We start from the raw sequence: 23156 nt of genomic DNA, 5'->3' as shown, positions 1-23156 counted from the left end.
ATTTTTATTTTTATTTGTATACTGATATTGGCAAGTGCAAAACGGTGAGTGCAACATAATCTTTATACTACACTGCCTGCTACTTTATTTTTTGTTTCAGGTGCAATTATTTAACAATGTATTCTAGAACAATATGGCTCTTCATGATATTCTTATCATGCTGCATTCACTTGTCTTCTTCATCTCCATTACATACTCTTGATCTTAAAGGAAAAATAAGATTGGAATTTCATTTAGATGCAAAATATTTTGATAAACTAGATATGTCTATAAAGGAACGCGAAGAAATATGGAGTGTCAATTTAGATGACAACAGTCTGAATAAAATCTTTTCGAATGCATTTGAATCGTTTCCTAATTTAACTGTTTTAAGTCTACGTGACAACTTGTTGGAGAAATTTAACGCACGTGCAAAGGCTTTGACGCATCTGGATCTTACATCAAACGTATTTAAAGTTATCAATGAAGATTTTATTAATCCGTTTCCGAAATTGTTAAGACTGAATATGGGGAATAACTGGTTGCAATCAGTTCGTTTGCGTTTGGACAAGGCACCACTGGATCATTTGGATTTCTCGAAGAATTTCTTTTTGAAACATGTGGATATTTCATCAAGGAATTTGAAGAATATTGTGTTGCAAGGTGTTCATTTAGATAACTTGTTTTTAAATGCACCAAACCTGCATGAGATAGACTTTCGAGGATCTAGTCTCAGTGATGCCACTCTGGACCAGATTTGTACGAAAAATAATATTCCAGTGTGTAGGATTCATTATTTAGATGAGAATAAAAAGAGGACTTACTTTGAGTGCAAAAATATTCATAAGGATACATCTGGTGAGACCACAGCAGGAGAGGAAAAAAAAGAAGAAGGCAAAAAGGGAGAAGTAGAAAAGAAGAAGATGGTGATTATGATTATGATGAGGAAGACGAAAAAGAAGAAACGAAGAAGTTGAGGTAACTGAATGGATTCTTCCCGAAACAGTGGATTATGATGAAAATATACAAACAGAAGAACCTGAAGAAACAATCAAGGTAATACCTAAAACTATTGACAATTGTGATTTAACCACCTTGAAGATAGGTTTTGATGACGTGGTTCTGTCAAAGGATGATTATACTAAATTACAAATTAGTTTTTATAGTGTCGCTGCAATGGCGTTAGTTTCAATAATATTCAATTGTTTAACAGTAGCTTACTTTCTCTGGATGTAAAAGATATATTTTATATTATAAGCAATAATTAATTTAGTTCAAATAATTAAAACTTATTTTACATCTTGTAATAAATGAGTAAATAGGTATTTTGAAATGCCCACCTAAAATTGATATTCGATTTATATAAACTTTGTCCAAGAAACACCCTGTATCTCCTGTACCGACTGCACAATTGCTTATTTTCTATTATGACGTCTTATTAACCCTTCGAAAACGTATTAAAATACCTACTAAAAATGCATACTTGTAATGAGTAAAGTACTTTATTCACGGCTTTGGCCGTTCGTACATAAAGTATCACTTTTTGTGTATAAAAATCACTTCATTCAGGTGGAAGTAGAAAAAATAAATTATCAATAATTCAGACTATTATTAAATTAAATTTTAGTCTTGATGGATAAGTTTGTTCAATTTAAAATTTATTTATAACGCTAAACTGGTACAACATTTAAAATTTTCATTTATTATTTTTTATCATAAATTAATCAATATTCCAAATGGGCTAAGTTATCCTTTCTAAAGATTTCAACATCCTGAATAAAAAAATTCAAATTACTAAATTATAACAAATATAATATAATGTCTACGTTACCATTTGATGGTACTGCAGGAGAACAAACACATTGGTCGCCAATATCATTGGTGTAGTCGTAGGTGGCTGCAGCAGTGCCGGTTTTGCGATAGTAATAGCCAGGATAAGCGTAAACTGGGCGACCTATATTAAAACCAGCAATGAAGTAGCTCTGGGTTATGGCGATCATGGCGAAGACCATAGCAAGAATTGCAAACTTCATGTTGATAGTTGATGTTGTTGCAGTTGGTTTTTGGCAAAACTATCGAAAATGGTTTCAGTGTTACTGTATTTATACGGAAAAAATTGCAGGGGTGGAGGATGATTTAGTGCCTTAAGTTATGAGCGTAGGCGTTTTTTAATTGTATATATTGAATTATAATAATATCGTAACGTGAAAATTTTTTAATTATATCCTGATATCTTCAACGTTATTCAGTTATTGTTGTTTTTATAATTTTTTGAACGTTGCAAAATGTGAATGTGCATCCATTGTGATATAATGGTGGATAGTGGTGGTTTTGTTCAGTTGATACAGCAATAATTGATAAAAAAACTTCAAAAATTAAAAAGTAAGTTAAAATAGATTAATTTTTGCATTTTGAAATATGGGATGATGAACCATTTTAAAATAAGAACTTTGGTATATTTTGTAATAATTTTAGCAAAATGTACTGTCTTAAAAAAATTGGCAATTCGTTTTGTAATTTTTGTAATTGTTATTAGAAGAATTATTATTAGAAACGGATTTAATGAACATTTTAAGGAAAATTTTAAAATAAATTTGATTAATTTCATATTTTAAAACTCTTGCTGAAAAAATAACTTTAAAATACTTTTTTTTAAATTACCAAAATTTTAATAGGTGGGTAATTACAGACATTTTTGAGAATAGAAATAGTAGGCAAAGAGATTTTGAAAATAAATAGTTTTCCGGCCATCTTAAATATAAAAAGATCTCATATGAATCACGGATTTTTTATTAATAAAATTTATAAAATCTCGCAAGTTCCTTAATTTCTTCAGAAACGATCAAAAACAAAGTAAAAATTCAACTAGAACTCAAAATATCAACGAAAACTTTTTTTACACTTTTTTAATGCTTCATAATTTAAAACCAAATCCTACAAGAAATTCCAAAACAATGAATTTAAAAAAAATCCGTTTAATTTCTTTTTGGTTAAACTTTTAGGTACATGAATATGACACATAATAATACATTATTTTTCTTTTATTTATAACACTGAATATTTTCTATTTAATATTTTATTTTAATAAAAACAGCGGTTTTTTAGGTTCCCTTAAAAACGATTTTATGCTCCAAATATGCATCATTTATTCGTAAAAATATGCCATAAGTTCAAATATTCAATTCTCCTTATTCCGATCAATATCTTTCCACTCGATAATCATTATTATCAACATACCCTACAGCAAAGAAGAAAATCATAAATTTAATCAACTTAATAATACAATTTTGATTATTAATTATTTCACTTACGATTGGGAGGAGTAATCACTTCATATTCAACTTCTCGAGGTCCATCACGATCACCACATGCTAAAAAATTGATAATTAAAAAAACAATATTTATGTATTAAATAAAAATAACATTTAAACCACTTACGATTAATTGGTGCAGATGTAACACACTCGCATCGGTCGCCACTATCATTGATGAAATCATAAGACCCAGAACCACCAAAACTACCATGGATATATCCTTGAGAGCTGGAGATAATTGCAATCACCCCGACAAGTAAGATGAATTTCATGATGTAGCACGTTTATCAAAACCTGGATTGCCAAAACGAGACTACATGCTACTTATAGACAAAAACATTATGCGTGGGATAAATTTTATTTATTTAATCCTGATTATGTGGGTGCAAAAATAACTTGTTATGTTGACAGTTATATCTGGTGCAAAATGAGCGTGAATTTTTAATAAATTTAAGAGAAATTTATTGTTTTTATTAAAAAAATGTCAAACAAATTACTCATATCTTTGACACCATATGTAGGTGTGTGACTACGAGTACGTATGGTGTCAAAATTTAAATCCCAAAAGTAAAGATTATATCAAAAAAATCAAAAATAGTTTTTAGTGTCTGCGCACTTTCTCGGAGCGAATGCATTTTTTTTAGTATTAATCCCTACTAATATTATAAATGCGAAAGTCCTGATGTTTGTTACACTTTCACGCAAAAACTACTTAACAGATCATCATGAAAATTTGTACACATATTCTTAGTGGTCCCCGAATGGTTATAGGCTACTTTTTATTCAATAAAAAAATTATTTTTTAAATAAAAAATAAAAAAATGGTTGTTTGTAAAGTAGGTTTACGATCGAGATGTTTACGTGATAACGTCTTATTGGTGATATAAGTTTTGTTTGTTGCAATTGTTGTAACACTTCACTCGCACTTCACATTTTGTTTTACTGTTAAACATTCAACGAAAACTTAACCGCACGAGAAAATCTCCATTCGTTTGTATGCCGCTAGAGTGAGAGAGACGGAAGATCGGTCAACTCACTCGAACGCTATGACTGCCTCCGCTCGTGTGGATTCCGCGTGACAAGTTTCACGGAATGACTGGCAGCGCTCGAGATGAGACGGGAGATCGGTCCGTCTCTCTCTCGTTATAACGAGAGGGGGGTATACCTGCGATCGACCTCGCTCGTGACACAGTTTCTGAACAGTAACCCAATAAAACGATTTTAAAGACGTTATCATGTCAATAAAGAAATTGTTTAGCCAATAATACCTCCGCATCTGGCTATTTGACTACTTTAGCGCCATCTAGCATTCCAGCAATGAAGCTCAAACCTAAGTATGTACTATAGTACCATTACACTGTATTATCACACTGTATTACCGACATCTACGTCAACATCAAATCCAATTGACTACACTATGGGGACTGTACACTATACTTCCATAGACTATACTTTCAGCCATTTTAAACTTCCCGCCATTCTACTTCATTGTTACTTCTTCTGTGACTACAGACGCGTACGGAAGCAACTTCATTATTTTAGATATACGCGAGGGAAGCCGCGGGTTAAAGCTAGTAAAAAAATAATTTCCAATATTACAGTGAAGCACTGTTCTGAATTTCCAAAAAATATTATACGATTTATTTTATCGATTGCATTGTTTTAAATTTTATTATGGTCCGTTTTTTGATTTAAAATCAAAATTATATGAATATAATGAAGAAAGTTTTTGAGAGAAATAAGTGTAAAAATATTTAAAAATATATACGTTAACACAACTAATGGAGAAGCAGCTGCAAAATGCTACCACTGCAGAAAGTAGTATTCAGCGTAATACAAGAAGCCTTTGTCCACAATCTAATCAACGCAATTAAAGATTTATACGACGGCTGCAGGTGGATCCACCAATAAAATTTCCACTTCACGACAATAAACTCTATTTTTTGATTTTTTGATCTTGAGTAGTCTATATAAAAAGACCTAAAACATCAGGCACGCAAAATCACGGTCATGGCCACGATAGCAGAATGACGGTTATTCGTTATAACCGAAGATGAATAAGAAGATGAATAATTATAGACCATATTCATTAGTAATCACACAAATTACATATGTCTCTTCATTCGCCTCCGAACGCTATCCAAATTTAAACAACCTAAAAATAAATTTAAAATAATTAGAACATAATAAAACTAACATATCTATTTCTATGAAAATATTTACGAGTGTCTTCTGGTGGTGGAATACAAACACACTTGTGCCCATTAGTATTAATTATGTCGTAAATATTCAAAGGAACATTGTAGCGAAAAGCGGGTAATATCGTGTGACGAGTGGTGTAACCCTCGCAGAAGGTAAATATAGCGACCATTACGAACAAAATGGCAAACTTCATTTTGTCCACAGATTTTTGGCGGAATATGAAGTTTAGTCGCAAGGGGTTTTGTATTTATAGGGCTATTAAAGCCGTTTCACGTTTCACGCTTGGAAATTATACAGAATTATTGTGTAGGTATCATTCAATGTAAATTTATCGAGCTGAACACAAAGAGGTTATAAAAAATATTTATAAAATATTTACTTATCATTATCGAAAAGCATTCAGTTTTATGCAAAGTAATATATCATTATATGGAATGTTTGAAATTCGGATGTTTTGACATATTTTTGTTTGGTTTTTATTGAAATATCTTATGATCTTGTGATGACATCGATGATGATAATCTTGTCAAACGTTCCTTACATCAACAACGAAGTAAACAAATGTAAATTGATAAAAAAAAACTTAGGTACATATTGTAGAATAAAAATATTTCATTCTTCCCTTTAAAAGCTTAAGAATTAATAAAATTTGGACATAAATAGGTTAGAATTGGTTAGGTTTAGTAGATAAGCATCATTCTCTTGCTTGAACTGAAAATAATTTATGTCAAGTTATCAAGTTGTAACACTAAAATGAGGAAATAAATATATAACTTTTTAATCTAGTAACTATAATTTTTTTCACTTAAACCACACTTATCAAAGATAAACTTTACTTACGTATTAAAGCATACCATCAACACCCGACAAAATTATGAGATTGCGGAAAGGCTGTTAATTTGAGTTGGTAACAGCACATGTCGTATTTTTCAAAACAATAGTTTTCGGCGCGTTTATTGTTTCACGGTTAAAAAAATATTAAACACTAGTACCTACCGTAAAATTCAGATTAAAAAAAAAAGAGTATTGATATGGGCGTTGAAAATTATTAAAAAACACGTTTTAATAAAAATAGATTGAATAAAATAAATATATATTATATTTTTTAGATACTGGTACTCCCAGTGAAGCAATAAAAAAAATTAGCAATTCACACTGATTTTGTATTTCTTCATTTTTAATATTTTTAGATTCAATTTTTTTTCGAAATTTACGTTTCATTTGAAAAAAAAAATTTGAAAGATTATACGACCTGCTGAGTAGGATACTGCAAATACGAGTACATACCATCCCTACTAATATTATAAATGCGAAAGTCCTGATGTTTGTTACACTTTCACGCAAAAACAACTTAAACGATCATCATGAAAATTTGTACACATATTCTTAGTGGTCCCCGAATGGTTATAGGCTACGTTTTATTGAATAAAAAAATGATTTTTTAAATAAAATAAAGAAATTGTTTAGCCAATAATACCTCCGCATCTGGCTATTTGACTACTTTAACGCCATCTAGCATTCCAGCAATGAAGCTCAAACCTAAGTACTATAGTACCATCACACTGTATTATCACACTGTATTACCTACAGCTACGTCAACATCAAATCCAATTGACTACACTAGGGAGACTGTACACTATACTTTCATAGACTATACTTTCAGCCATTTTAAACTTCCCACCATTCTACTTCATTGTTACTTCTTCTGTGACTACAAACGCGTACGGAAGCAACTTCATTATTTTAGATATTCGCGAGCGAAGCCGCGGGTTAAAGCTAGTAATACTATTGTTAAGAATACGGCCATGTCAATGAAAATGGCGTCCAATATATATGCACAATACTTGTAATTCGTCCTAAAATCAAATTTACTTTGAATTTTGATTTATTTTCTTGCATACCTTGTATGATTTTCACTAAATTTTGTAAACTCATATAACAATGGCCTTTTTAAATACAAAATACATAACTTTAGTGTCTCGTCTTAGAGTTTTTAACTTCTGAATATTAGCTGAGTAAAGTTAAGTAAACACTTACTGTACGCTGAATATTATTATTCTGAAACATAACACGCTAAAAATCCAAAAATAAAATAAATAAAAAGTAGCCTATAACCATTCGAGGACCACTAAGAATATGTGTACAAATTATCATGATGAACGGTTAAGCAGTTTTTGCGTGAAAGTGTAACAAACATCAGGACTTTTGCATTTATAATATTAGTAGGGATGGTATGTACTCGTATTAGCAGTATCCTACTCAGCAGCTCGTATATCTTTCTAATCTTTTGTTCAAATGAAACGTAAATTTCAAAATAATTGAATCTAAAAATATTAAAAATGAAGAAATACAAAATCAGTGTGAATTGCTATTTTTTAATTGCTTCACTGGGAGTACCAGTATCTAAAAAATATAATATTTATTTATTTTATTCAATATATTTTATTAAAACGTGATTTTTAATAATTTTCAACGCCCATATCAATACTCTTTTTTGTAAATCTGAATTTTACGGTAGTTACTAGTGTTTAATATTTTTTTAACCGTGAAACAATAAACGCGCCGAAAACTATTGTTTTGAAAAATACGACATGTGCTGTTACCAACTCAAATTAACAGCCTTTCCACAATCTCATAATTTTGTCGGGTGTTGATGGTATGCTTTAATACGTAAGTAAAGTTTATCTTTGATAAGTGTGGTTTAAGTGAAAAAAATTATAGTTACTAGATTAAAAAGTTATATATTTATTTCCTCATTTTAGTGTTACAACTTATAAAATTAAGTAAAATTAATTAAAATAAACTCGTGAATTTAAATATAATTCTGATATTTAATGCATAATATGCTTTTTATTATTTTTTTTATTACTTTCTCCGAAAACCAGCATGCTTTAATCGATTTTATTGTTATAAAAACTTAAATTTTACCAATAAAACGCAAAATATTGCTCCTTTTGGGTATAAATACCCAACAAAATTGGCAATAAGCATCACAGTTTTGTTTGCATTCAACAACAACAACAACAACAACTCTACCAACAACAATGAAGTTCGCTATTCTTGCTGTAGTCGTCGCCATGGTTGCCCTTTCCGAAGGGTACTTCGGCGGAAGCATTGACATTGGTTGGCCACATGGTCTTCGTGGCTATAATGGTTATCGCAAGAGTACTTTAGCTTTAAGTGCACCCAGTCCCTACGAGTTCACTAATGAACAGGGCCATAAGTGTGTTTGCACTCCACCGACTCCACCGGCTCCACCAGCACAGCCGGAAACTCCAGCTTCACAACCAATTGGTAAGAAACACGATTGAAAAATTCATTAATCAATATATTTAAAACCTATATTTTTATTAGAATGCATTGACAATACTGGCGCTATCCGCATTGTGAGAGATTCGGGTGCTGCGATCCGCGAGTCAGAACCGGAACGTTACATTAACACACCTTACTCCCTTACCCAGGAATAATTTGGTGTAATATTACATGATAAACAAGAATAAATTCTAAACGTTGACTTCAATTAATTTTTTTCTTTTTAAAATTATTTTTAAAGGAACCATTTTGCCCTTCTTTACCTCATCATTGATTATTTCCTCTAAACTGAAACAAATGCTCCAAATTGTTATTTTCTACATGAATTATTTCTCTAGATTTCCTAAAAATTTCCCGCTCTTTGAAGATCTGTTCGCAAATAGTTTTTGAAATATTTTTTAAAAACTTTGTTTTTATTATTGTTTTTCATTGGTTTTCTAAAAATTCTTAATAAAATTTCAAATCAAATGACGAAAACACGAATTTCAGAAAAAGCGACGTTTTGAACTAGATTAGATAAAGAAACTTTATATACAAGCAAAAATAAAGATTTTTCGTGTGTGTTTTTCGATTTAAGTTCAGTTCAATGAAATTCACGCATTATAAAATTAGTTTAATGTATAATTTGTAAACATTTCTTATCTCTATATGACATTTAATGCCCCTCGCAGAATTTCACACATTAATGTGTAATATATAATATTTAAACAATGCATTGTAAAAATTATTCATGGCGAGCCGGATATAACTCCATCCCACACTAAAATTGATAAAGAGTATCCTACGTGAGGAAAAACGGTTTTACCATTGATAACGCGATAAGATTAGACACTTCTAATCAACAATTATTATTCCCCCTGCAAATATCAGTAAACTTCAATATTTGCAAGTGATAAGTCGCACAAACGCATCTTTCGCAACTCAGTTTAGAGGTACGTTAAATTCATACATATCTAACCTATTTTCAACACTACATTTGTACTTATTTACATTTCAGTATAAAAAACAATGTATATAACTACAATCCTCATAGTGGTAACGTTTCTGCATGGGTTTAATCAAGTTTCCTGCAAAACCATTTCAAGCACACTTCAATTAAACCATCGTGAAGCGTTTGACTACTTTGACTTTAATCTGGATGTGAGTGAAATCGAGCAGTTACACCTTACACCAGAGCAATATTCATCTATAAATAATATTAATATCAATCACAATATGCTTATATCAGTGGACGCGGACGTGTTCGACCTGTTTCCAAATTTGAAAGTGTTGAATCTTCGAAACAACACTTTGGGGAAACATGAATACCGAGCAAGAGGAAACGCAGTGACTTCTCTGGATGTGTCTGAAAATATGTTTAGTGAAGTGAGTGAAAACTTCATTGGACTGTTTCCGCAAGTTTTAAGAATCAACATGGCGCATAATTTGTTGGAAAACATTCATTTACAATTAGTGGATGCACCACTTCTAAGTTTAAATTTATCCTACAATGGAAAACTAAGAAATGTTGATATTTCTTCAAAAACTTAGAAGAACTTGTATTGGAAGGTGTTTTATTGAAAACATTAAAATTAGATGCACCAGGTCTAAAGAAATTAGACCTAAGCGGATCCATTATTATTAAAGATGAGAATAACTTAGAATTTGAAGAAATATGTAATCTAAACTCCAGGAGAACATTCCATATTGTTTACACGGATGACAATGGACGTAAAGCTTTGTTCAACTGTGCCAATCACAACAAAATCGAGATAAAAACAGCAAACAATCATAATTGCAATCAGACCACGCGGAGGATAAAAGTCGATGATTTAGTATTGACTCAAAAAGAATACGATAGTCTGCAGATAAGTCTAATTACTCTATGCACACTTTTATTGGTTTTGTTGACGTTAAATTGTATATTTTTTAATTTGTATATTATAAAAACACGCCAGCAATTTGCGTCACCTTAAATTAAGGTATTGCACGTTTCGAAGTTCATTTTCTATGTTCTATTATTTATTGTGTATCAAATATATGATATCTATATCTTTAAATTGATAAAATAGTTATTATTAAACTCAATAATATCGAATGATCTAAAAAAACATGTTTAATTTTCATCACTTCTTCTTCAACATGGCGTAACAGTCAATATTTATTAACTTATACAGTTTAAGGTTATATCTAGTTTCAACACTGGACACATAACCAATTTTGAACGTAAAGGAAACTCAACAACAACGTCCCGTCAGAAATAATGTGCATTATAATAACAGTACAAAAATAAACGAAAAAAGAAACATTTTGCGTCGAAATTGAACGTAGGAATCTAATCATAAAAATATCTATACACTATTTACACTGGAGTACTTTTTCACTTTCGCTGATAAACTCGTACTGCAAGACCAGAATGTGCGGCCCTGCAATGCGCTACGGCTTCCGTCGTCGTGTAGGTTTCATGCTTGCAATGCATGCATGCATACATTTTATTCGTTTCGATGCTTTTCGGTTGGGGCGTTTTATTCGACGGCGGAATTTTTTTCTGATTCACTCTCCTGTAAGCAATTCAACGTTCACGATTAATAAAAGTTTAACAAGTATATATAACACTATTATACTTACATCGCTCGATTATGTAGAATAATCCGACTTTGAACCAAAACGACCTTCGCTACCCACGTTTCAATAGTGTTATTCTTACTCAATTTCGCGATGGAATCAATTTCACAGAGTTTCAGATGCTTCGCCGCATAATGCTCGATCATTTTGCCATAAGTTGTAGTTTGCTGGTTGCAGAGCATGCATTGAAACCGATTGTACTGCAATTCTTCATAGAGATGGTGTTTGAATGCATGTTTGTTGTAGGGATACAATGCGGTGCACAACGGACACGCAAATTTGGATTTATCGGGTTTACCAAGCGGCCCATACGTGGAGATGTAGTCGGTGGCAATGAGCTTATCAATTGGGATTTTTCGCAAGTCTTTCATAGGGGGATCAGCTGAATCTTTTTGTTCATTTGGTTCAGGTGTTTTGTCATCATCATCATCATCATCATCAGCAATTTCAATTATGGCGGTAATCTCAGATGGATCCAATGATTCCGCATTTTGTATCGGCGGTTCTGTTTTACCATTCAGAACAACACAAATCTCTTCTTTTGGAACTGATGTTTCTAAAACAAACAAAATTAGTCAAAACCTTCAAAAATTTTAAGTTTAATCACTTACTTTGTATTTTAGCAGGTTGTTCTGAACCCTTCGTAGACATTCTCCGCTTCACAGGCGTTACACTTTTCACAGCCGCCTTTAATTGAGCCTTCATTGTTCTCTTCGCATGCCAGGCCCCTTGGTCCAATAATATCCCGCGGATATGCTTCACAGAATCCCTATTCTTAACCCACAATGGCGTCGTATCAAAACTAGCCACATCCGGCTGCTTCTCTTCAGTTTCTTCCTTGTCATCGAAATAATACGCGACAATGATATCCGGAGAGGTCTTGAACATCGGATGATGTTCAGCATAATGTGGAGCAAACACAGCTTTGTTATCAGCTTTGAATGCACAATAAGTGCACTTAAACTGTGCCGCAAGTGCATGTTTAAAGAACACGTGAGATTTTATCTCCCCTTCGGTTGGTTTCCTAGACGCACAAATACCACACTTCCACGGGTGTTTCTTTGGTGTTTTCTCGTCCTTGGAAGGTGTCTCGACATCAGCGCCATGTCTGATGGTAAGATACTTTACAGGCATGTCAACATGTTTCTCAATGCAGTGTGAAACAATCTGAGATGTTTTACAGTTCAAATACTCACAATGCTGACATTTATACAGAGTGGGTTCATGTAATCTTAAGTGACTCACGATTGCATCTATATCAATAAATGTGGGTTTACCATCTCGGGTGGAATTGAGCTCTTGTTTGCAGTGTATACATGTATATGTCTGTTCAATATCGTGGAGAGCTTGTAGATGATGGCGTAAATTCTGTTCCTCGAGGCATAAATAATTACATCCGGTCGCACCACAGACATACCGCTGATGATCCGGGATAAACTGTGGTACCTTCATCTCCAATTCTAATTCTGTAGATTTACTTTTGTTGTCTGTTGTAGAAGTTGACGCAGAAGCACTTTTCGCATTCATTCGACCTTCAAAACTACTCGCAGCTAAATTCGTCATTTTATCAAACATCAACTCGTTTTTCTCCAGACATGGAACTGGATTAACAGCTTCACCCACTCGGTGGTTTGAATCCAGTTTACCACTACAATGCAGTTGCATGTGACGTAGAAAATTACTCCTTACTTTAGTGCCAAATTCACATAGCTTACAAGTCGCCATAAATTTAAAAATGGGTTGCGTAGGCAATGAATCCAAATCATCAGGACCAAACAAGGTATTATCATCGTCCTCCACCACGGAAGCAATTTTCTTCAGTGTATCTAACGTTACCTCCTTTGGTGAAGTTCGAATGGGCTTACCAATAAAGTAATCCAGATTAGGGTCGGTCTTTTCCGGATTCTGCGGGATGAGCACAATGTTGTTCAGTTTGTGCACTTCTCGCATATGTTTTTAAGCGCGATGAATTTAAATTCAGTATGGGTGCACAGAGCACAAAGGAGGTTCTTACTCTTATACCCATGTTCACGGACGTGTTGTATAAAGGAGCCCGATAGTTTGTACTCCTTGTCACAGTGCATGCAGACAAATGGTCTTCTTCCGCACGGAGAATCTGTGGCGCTTACATGCAACACAAACTTAAGCTGTGTCGGCATTACTTCTAGACATTTACTGCATTTGTACAAATCAGTTGGGTTAACGATTATGTCGTCAGTAAATTGATATTCCGATGTGGATGACGTGAATGTTGTTGATATTGATACCTTAGGTGTTGCATTTAACAAGGTAGGTTTAGTATTAGTAGTTGCCAGGAAGTAGTCAAAGCAGCTGTGGTAACAGTGAGGGGACCTATTGTAGTTATCAAAGAAGGCAGGGTTGTTGCCAAGGGAGTTGTGGTTGTAGTCAGGAAAGGTGTTGTATTTATCAGAGAAGGTGTTGTAGTAGTCAAGGAAGCAGTCGGTGTCAGACCTTTACTAGTCTGCTTCATATTATCCAAAACGGAGGGATGCACCAGCATAATCCTTGGTACAGGTTTCTCAAGTAAACCAACAGCTGCAGGTTTAGAAGCTACAATCTGGGTAATAGGTTTAACTGTAGAAGAAACAGCAGTTCCTGCATTGCCGTGACTTAGTAACTTTATAGGCACCAGTTGCGATTTGGGTTGTGGAACTGTAGATGTCGCCTCCGTTGTGGAAGTAAGGGCCTTGGGAAAAACCACTTTTTTGGCCTTGTTCAAGATCATAAGGCAGTTGGTGATGGCTGGGTACTCCACATTCAAAACAAGCTAAACATAAAAATAAATTACAAAACAATCCTTAATAAAAAAGAATCTTGAACTTACAGCACTGGGCAGCTGACGGTAAAGAATCGCATCATCATGGAAAGGATGTTCAATCGCAATGTGTCGGTATACATCCAGGAATGTTGTCGCACCCATAACACAATACCGACAGTTATAAAGGAAACGATCTTCGACTTTATCCGAATTCTCCAGCTTTTTACACTTCTGACGATGAGCCTCATAGTTCTTAGTCACATAATACTTAAGTCCACAACCTGTTAGCCATAACCAATCAATAAACCCAAAAACTTAAAAAAAATATTCATAAAATACATACCACATAAATATGGCTGGATGATTTTCTCGATAGGTGGCAGTATAGGTGGACGATAACGATTCAACAACCCAGTCATATCAAACTTTTTCACTTGGAGTATCTGCTCAGGATGACATAACTCATTATGAACCGTGACGTAACCCTCTTGCCGTGCGCGATACAAACAATATCCACAACCAAAATGGCAATGTGCGTGCCGCATCTAAACATAACCAATAAAAATAACCTCTAAAAATTGATCAAATAGTAATAGACTTACCATAACATGCACTGTAATATTCTCCTTGCGCATTTTGAAGTTGCAATACAAGCAAGGTATCAACGTGTCTTTGAAATCATGCGCATCCAGGTGTTGTTCAAAGAAACCCTCTCTTTGGAATGCCGCGTCGCAGTCATAGGCAGGACATTTAAACAGGTATTCCATTTTATGGTTCAACCACTTTTCGATGACCGCAGGTGACTTTCTATCCAACTTCAATTCAGCTTCATTCATTGGAACAATTTTACACGTGACCATTTGCTGTGTAGATTCATCCTTATCCTGAGACTTCTCTATATCAACAACTTTATCCTTTTCTTTTTCTTCTTCTAAGTTTTTATTATTATCTGTATCATCTTCTTCTTTTTCGCAATCAGGTGATACTCTAGGAGATTTTGTAGGTGTGGTTGGTTTAGGTGTAGAATCCACTTCGCTAACCTTCAAAGTCTTAGAAAGTGGTGCAAGTGGTGGGGGTTCAGATAGTTTAGTAGCCAGACTTTCAACTCTTGTAATCGCAAAGAACTTCTCCAATGGATTAGACTCTTCTTGTTCCTCTTCAATCACCGGTTCAAATGGTTGAGAATCATCAGCATCTTCAACCTCAATCACGTCGACGTTTTGTTCAAGATCATCATGATCATGATTAATCTCCACTTTGATATTAGCTCGTTTTGCAATCACCCGAGATTCTAGATATCCCTCCACGTGGTCGCACAGATGCGCAAACAACTCACACAAAGACAGGTTGATATCAGACATAGAACACATTGAGCAATCTATACGCTCCATACAATTACCATGGGTATAGTTACAGTGGACTTCATGGACACGACTGTCAGTTGTCCGGAAGATACACGAAGCTTTCCGACAGACATATGTGATGAGATCATCATCATCAACTAGAGCATCTATCACACCAACACTTACTAATAATCTTGGTATTTCTTTCAGGGATTTAGATGCTCCCTCTGATAAACGAGGATCTTTAAACGTCTCCTCGGTAATTGGGAAGTCCTTTTGGGTGATTCCTTCTCCTTTTTGAGGGTTTCAATTAAATCCCCGGGGGTTTCAGCATCGTTTTCTGTGTCATCCATTATCTCTGATGTACATCTATATTCTACATCAATTGGAGGTGATTGATACGCTGATGGGGATTTCTCCTGTTTCTCCAGACGATTTTTAAGTTTATCTACGATATTACTGCTTCGTTTTGGAGTCGTGGTGACTTTATTCTTAGTTTTCTCAGATTCGTCACTACGTGTCAGAAGTTCATCCCAATCGGCACAGACAAATGCAGAACTTGGAGGTGCTTCAGATTTTGATGACACATCACTCATGACTACATCCTCAGTTTTCTTTGGTACTTTCGGGATAATAGACTTAGACTTTTCAGGTTGTAATTCAACTTCGGTAATTTTCGGAGATACTTCGACTTTCTTTTCGGGGACTTCAGGAGATTTTTCTACAACTTCTGTTTTCTTCAAACGTTGACTACTTCTTAATTTCCTCTCAGCTTGGAAGCCTTCATCTTGTACAACATCTTTGCGCATGCGCAATGTACGTTGCAGAATCGGTAGTGACATATTAATCGTGTACACATACGCTTTGTCTTCAGCATGATACATTTCAATATGTTCGGAAACAGCTTTCTTCCTGAGTTGTAGAAAATTACACTCCGAGCAAAAAAAACCAAAAAGTTTGTCGATATTCTTGGGTACTTCATCAATACGTGGTTCTTGATTCTTCGCATGTTCAAAACTAATGTGGGTCTTAACAATCGCCCGAACATGATGTTTGAAATCACAGAATGGGCAATGATAACGCGGTTCACCAGTATGACTACTAACATGATCGTAAAAAGTTGACGTTAGCTCCTTCTGTAGATCATTAGAACAGAATCTACATCGGAAATCGTACTTGGCGTTCTTTTTGCCTGTAATAGCGGAGAGATCCGTGTTGGTGTAATCATTAAGCACAGAATCCTGAAACGCATCCTGGGTAGCATCTGGTGACAATCTCGAAATCAACACCTCGGAATCTGGATGTTCGTGAAGATAATGTGCTATTATAGGAGTTCCGATAAAGTCACATAGATGGCAGGCATTTGTCTCCTGTTTTTCCAGCTTAAGATAATAGTTTTTATCAGGAATGAAATCTTGTTTAACCTTCTTGATTTCTAGGACTGGTTCAGCAGGTACTGCTTTCTCAGGAACCGAATTTGGTTTAAGTTTCTTAGATTCCGAAACTGGTTCTGTTGATGCCGGCCTCAATCGTTTTAGAGTATTATTAACACTCACAGGTTCAGCAGTTGGTGATTCTAAGTCTTTTTCAAAACTATCGTCATCGAATATTGGTAAAGGAGTTTTGCATCCCCTGGATAATCTTGGTCTTGACGGAGGTGGTGTTAGAGGTGGCATATAAGTAGAAGGTGAGACACAAATATCGTGTGTATCTGGTAACTTCTTCAAAACAACCCGCAAAGTCTTCCCTTTTTTGAACAACTCATCAACAGCAGGCGGAATCTTCACATCCTTCAAATCCAAATTACTGCTGAAGCTGGTATTGGACTGTACAGATTCTGGACTTGATGTGCGCCTTAATGAGTTCCCTCGTCGAGATGACATGATACCATCGCCTAGATTTTCCTTGATATCCTGATGGAGAATATCCAATTCGGACTTTCTTGGTCGCTTCTTCTCTTTGTCGAGTTTTTCTGAATCTTCTGTAGATGATTCATCCTGGAATTCAAATATTCCAGCGGGGACACTTTTACGTTTTGCCACTTTGATGAGAAACTCATTATCGTCTTCTGAGTCGGAATCCATACTTTGATGCTCTGCCATGTATAGTTTCTCCATCACCTCCAATAATTTGTGTTCGACATTGACCACACCATCAACAATGTTATTGATTGTGATGTCTAAATTGCTTAATTCTACGTCTATCTTGTCAACATCCACATCTGCATCTTCTGCATTGTTGTCCAATTTATCTTCGGAGTCATCCACTGATGGTTTGGAAGTTTCTGCTTCATCTTTCACTGCTGGTACCTCCTTAGATCCTTTCTTCTTCTTATTAATAACAGGTTTTTGTTTTTGTTCTTTTTCTTTGACTTTCTTAACATCAGTTTTATTTTCAGTTTTAATTTCCGCATTTTTGGCTTCGTTTGCTTCCTTCATTTCAGCAGCAGTTCTTCGTTTCCTTTTTGGAGAATCCTCGGAATCGTTGTAGTTTATAGATTTGGTACGTCTTCTGAGTCTACGAACAATGGTACTTTCCTCCTCAGTAACTTCTTGGTTCCTGTCAATAAGTAACCTTTTCAAATTTTCTATATCTGTATCGGTAACTTCATCTTCTTTATTTTCTGTGTCTAAATCATCCGTATCCTTCTTCAAATCAGGTTTATTTTCTGAAGTTTCATCCGGTATCGTTGTAGAATCCATTTCTTCAGATACCACTATAGTTTTGGTCGCTTCCAGAATTTCTGAATTTGATTTTTCTTTTACATCATCTGGTACATCATCAGTTGTATTTTCAGATTTAGTTTCTGTAACATCTTTCTTAATTTCAACACCTTCCTCTGTAGAAGTAGCAGTATTGGAAGGAGTAGATTCTGCAACTTCTTTTCCGGTACTATCTTCATGTTTTTGAAGAAACCGCTCCATCAAGTCCAGAATCCTCACTGGAAGATAGGTACCACCATCAGCAGCTTTCGTCTTTTTGGCTTGACTTAGAATCCTAAGCAAACTACTACGATCTACATCATTCAGATTCAAATCGGGTTCATCTACTACAGTTACACTGGGTCCTTCGGTAGATTCATTTTTAACTGGATCCTCTTCAACGGGCTTCACAGGTTGGACAACTTCTTCGGGAACTTTCTCTTTTTCATCCTTAGTTGCATCAGTAACTTTATTATCATCGGTGGATATAGGATCTGCAGGTTTATCTACAACTTTATTATCGGTGGATATTGGATCTTCGGGTTTATCATCTTTAACCCCAGTAGATGATTCTTGCTCCTCCTTATCCTTTTTAACCTCAGGTTCTTTTTCGCTTCAACTTCTGCTGGTTTTTCTTCAACCTTTGAATTAACAACCTCTTCATTTTTCTTCCCGTTATTGCTATTATCTTTGTCTTGAATGGTTGAATGATTTGCTTCTTCAATCTTCTTCTTCATCTGCTCATCCCTCTCCTTCAACTGCCTCCATTGCCTATAATTCTGTGGTACCGAAGACTGCTTCCTAGCAGGAGAATAAAAATCCACCGGAGACATCATACTTAAGTCATATTCATTACCAATCGGATCAAATGGATGAAACCCAGCATTGGGTGGTTGTGAACAATGCCGAGGTCCTGGTCCTGGTCCTGGTCCTCTATGCGAAGGTACCCAGTGTGGATTTGGAGGTGGAGGTGTCCATCGTGATCTCCTAGGTTCAGGTGGAATCCATTGCATGTGGCCAGAATGTCTGGGCTCGTAAGAATCATATGCCACTTGACGATCTCGCGATGGATGATAATAATTCGGACCTGGTGGTTGGTGTCCCGGGTGAGCAAAGCGATTCGAAGATTCACCATAGGGATCACCTCTCATCATACTACCAGAAGCCATTGGAGGTTGAGGCCAAGACCTTGAATCCCTAGATTCTCTAACATCTCTAGTTTGAGGAAGAGGACCATGTTCATTGCCTACCTCATGCAGGGGACTACGTAAAATATTCGCGTCTTTCTTCCTCGAAGCATTCAACCTATTTATCTCGGCAGTTTCATTAGCAAACGGGTTGAAATCTTGAAACCCTAATGGTAACGGAGGTGGTTCCAAAGGTTTAGTATTATTACTAGGAGTTGTAACTGTTGCAGTTGATGTTTTATCCTCAACCTTATCCACCTTTTTCCTTATAAAGGATGATATTGCAGGTGGTGTTGGTACAACGGTTGCAGCAGTAGTCGTAATAGTAGGAGGAACCTTCTTTTTTATTTTGAATCCTTCGGGAAGAGAGGCAATAACAGAATCCTTTTTCACTGTTCTGGGATCTCCTTGGGGTGAAAGAACATCAGAATCTTTCTTCACTGTTTTGTCTCCTTCGGAAAGTGAAGTAGTACCAGATTTCTCAGTCTTTCCTTCCGGAAGTGCAGGAAGATCAGTAACCTTTTCCACTGGAGGTGAAAGAACCTCAGAATTCTTTTTCACTGTTTTAGGTTCTTCTGGAATTACAGGAACTTCAGAATCCTTTTTTACTGTTTTGAGTTCTTCTGGAAGTGAAGGAACATCAGAATCTTTCTTCACTGTTTTGTCTCCTTCCGGAAGTGATTCAGTACCAGTACCAGATTTCTCAGTCTTTGAACTTTTCTCCTTAGGTTTATCCTTTTCACACTTTTTACTCTTATCCCTCTCCTTATCATCAGATTTTCGCCGTTCCTTCGACTTGTCAGATTTCGAACTACTCGAAGATGAATGTCGTTTTGCTGCACTCTTCTCCTTTTTGTACCTGGCGATCCTCTCGTTGTACTTCTTCTTTATAGCTTCCTGCTCCGCTTCACTTAAACCTTCCTTTTTTAGCGCCGACGCCATATCTTTTTCAGCGTTTTTGATCTTGCTGGCCAATCTGTCAATAAGTGACTTACTACTATGCTTATTTTTATTGTCCTTGCCATCTTTACTATCCTTATCTTTGGAATGCTTCAGACTACTGCTTGCACTATCACATTTGGCATGGTCGCCATCTTTACTATCGCGCCGCACTTTGGTCTTTTCTTTGTCCTTATCCGCAATCATTTGTTCATCTATACTCGACAATAAACTACCAAAAATTGAACTGGATTCCACCACTTTTTCCACTAACTTTGAGCGCGACGACTTTGACTTATCTTTTTTTACATTGTCCTTATTTTTAGAGTCTTTACTAGGGTTTTTGTCACTTTTGCCCGATTTAATGTCACTTTTACTCTTAACACTATTTTTATCCGCTTTATCTTTATTATCCTTATTAGTCTTATTCACTTCCGGTTTACTCGCGCTTATTTTATCACCATTCGTGTCCGCTTTGCGAATTTTTTTATGAAACGGCGTAGGAACTAGACTTACCTTAGACTTAGGCGTTTGTTTGATCAAATCCTTACTGGCATCAACCACCTTATTCTTCAACTCAGTCTCCTCTTCAGTAAAATCCACATCCAGCAGCAACTCTTTCAGATCCTCGGCCGAAATGGGTGGTTTTGAAGTATCAATGGCAGGAACCATCGGCGGAGGTGGGATGTTAAGCAGTGGAGGTGGTATTGGCGGTGGCGAAGGGTTAATAGTATCCGCCACCACCGAATATATACTGGGTCGGTCATTCTCATACCGTTCAGTAGTAACATCATCTCCTCCTTCATCCGGGGATTCGATTTCATCACACGGCGACACGGGTGACTCCGGAGAATTTATAGTCTCAAAGTGTGACTTGACGCTTTGAAATATCTGCGCTTGCGTGTCAAAACACTTAATACCTTTTTTATCCGCTGATTTATCATCAGGAATGACAATTGGTGGGGGCGAGGTTCGTTTCTGTTCGTAGAGAATGCAAAAATCATTCGGAGTTCTAACCTAGACAAACCTAACCTAAACTTAAGTAATAACACTTACCGTTTTCTTCTGGAGCAGCTCGATGACCTTCTCACACTTCTCCAGTGTGACATATTTAATACTGTAAAGTAAAAATAAATTACGTAAGTTAATTATAAGGTTTTTAGTGATTTTAGTGATTACTTTTTTCGTTTATCGATGATATCGCAAATGGCGTTGATTTTGATGTATTGCGGGCATTCCCTGTTGAGACTGTTGAGCATCTGCCGTAGAAATGGCAGATGTCTCTGAAGACGCTGTCCAATCTCCTCGGTGTCTTGCATTATTGCAAATCTTCTAGAAAAACAAGTTGTTTTGTTTTATAAGTCAACATGTAAGTTGAAAACGTCAGAAAACCTACTGAAAATACGGCTAAATCACTAAATCACGAAGAATGAAGAGATGATAATGCAGAACAAGCCACAGAACACAACATCCTCTGGGTATATTGTATTGGTATCGTGAAATGTAGCGTGCAGCGCGGTTCGTGTGTCAATTCCGCGCGTTTTGTGCGCTGCTCACAGACGCTTTGCTTGTTCAAGGCTGTAGAATACAAGGTACCCCTCTAGGCGACTATTGCTCTATGCCCTATGCGATGTTCGCGTACTGACGCTGCGCGCTGTCGCACTGCAAATCCCCCGATCCCCACCAACCAACCACAACGCCTTGTGCAGTTTATCGCCGAGCGCATGCAGGTTAACATCGAAGCCGGAACGCAAGCTCAGCTTCGTTCTACATTTCCACTTCATTTCTAACATTTCACATGTAATATGGGCGATATTATACGTTTCAATTCGAAGAAACATGTGCACAGGCGTAAGAATAGTAAAAAAAACATTTCACACGACCGAAAACACATCAAAATCACATCCAGTGAATTAAAACGCAGTACGACAGAATCATCTCTTCATTCTATCGCGTTTAACATCGAGCGAATCATCTGAATTTACTTACTGGGTAAAAACTACTCCATATGAATATTGTTCACATTCACACACACTAGACACTTAACAAGTCCGTGGTCGTCATATTGTTCAGCTAACAAACAAGTCGACATATCCGATAATAAGTTTATTAGGTAGGTCTGTTTTCACGTTGTATACACACTTTGGTAAACAGTCTTCTTTCGGACGTTTCTTGACGAATTCGGGATGCACCCAGTGCGTGTCGCGAAGAGCAACGCAATCGCGCATCGATCCGGAGCGCACTCGGGATTCGGGGTCGGTCGGGTCGGCATGCGAGCGCAATATTCAAATACAAAATGGCTGCCATGCAGCTGGCAGCACCACAATCGGCAGCAGGTAGTTGAACAAATCGCACGAGCAAAACAAGTCAAGATGACGTGCAGCGCCATACTATTGACATAATTTGTATTATTATCGGTCGTCATAAGCTTATAACGCAGTTTATCGACAGGAAAAGGAAGTATATTACATAACAAGCTGATTTAGATAGATTTTGGAGTAAAGAAGTTGGTGATTCAAAGGGTATGTCATTAAAACAGAGGAAACTGGTAAGAAAACGAAGGATATAAAAATATTGTTCTCCAAAAATAGTTTAACCTTCAAACATGTTTAGATATTTTACAAAAAATGCGAAATCAAGGTGATATCTTTAGCTACACCATTAGTTTTAACTTTAGGACATACTTTCATTTCCATGAAGTCCAAATGATGTGATGAACAACAATTGCATTACAGGATAAATATAAATAATGTATAATTATATTTCAGTATTGATTTTTCAATAAATGTGCATGG

At 35.7% G+C, this 23156-nt stretch overlaps 2 protein-coding genes and 1 long non-coding RNA gene across 3 annotated transcripts; 1 reads left to right on the top strand and 2 right to left on the bottom strand.

Annotated features, from left to right (window-relative positions):
- Positions 1–4911: 4911 nt before the first annotated feature.
- On the bottom strand, positions 4912–5865 carry LOC135803034 (uncharacterized). Its single transcript, XR_010550708.1, has 2 exons — positions 5517–5865; positions 4912–5448 (listed from the first exon to the last, which is right to left on the bottom strand). It is a non-coding gene; the product is annotated as an uncharacterized lncRNA (long non-coding RNA).
- Positions 5866–8475: 2610 nt separating this feature from the next.
- LOC135803484 (uncharacterized) lies at positions 8476–9015 on the top strand. Its single transcript, XM_065317110.1, has 2 exons — positions 8476–8789; positions 8850–9015. The coding sequence occupies exons 1-2, from the start codon at positions 8540–8542 to the stop codon at positions 8960–8962; spliced, it is 363 nt and encodes a 120-aa protein (XP_065173182.1). The 5' UTR covers positions 8476–8539; the 3' UTR covers positions 8963–9015.
- A 1869-nt stretch (positions 9016–10884) lies between these two features.
- On the bottom strand, positions 10885–22694 carry LOC135803485 (uncharacterized). Its single transcript, XM_065317111.1, is given in 13 exon segments — positions 10885–11347; positions 11415–11967; positions 12023–13366; positions 13369–13693; positions 13696–14199; positions 14257–14471; positions 14534–14735; positions 14793–15812; positions 15815–18748; positions 18751–21339; positions 21418–21478; positions 21541–21693; positions 22351–22694. Coding segments are annotated over 12 exon segments (10068 nt in total). The 5' UTR covers positions 21681–21693; positions 22351–22694; the 3' UTR covers positions 10885–11166.
- Positions 22695–23156: the final 462 nt, after the last annotated feature.

Source organism: Atheta coriaria, unplaced genomic scaffold (genome assembly GCF_025399875.1).
Source record: "Atheta coriaria isolate IRGN ID8LTWV9N9 unplaced genomic scaffold, Caltech_Dcor_3.1 hic_scaffold_2_pilon, whole genome shotgun sequence".
NCBI classification, from domain to species: Eukaryota; Metazoa; Arthropoda; class Insecta; order Coleoptera; family Staphylinidae; genus Dalotia; species Dalotia coriaria.
This window is presented reverse-complemented; position numbering and strand designations above follow the sequence as displayed.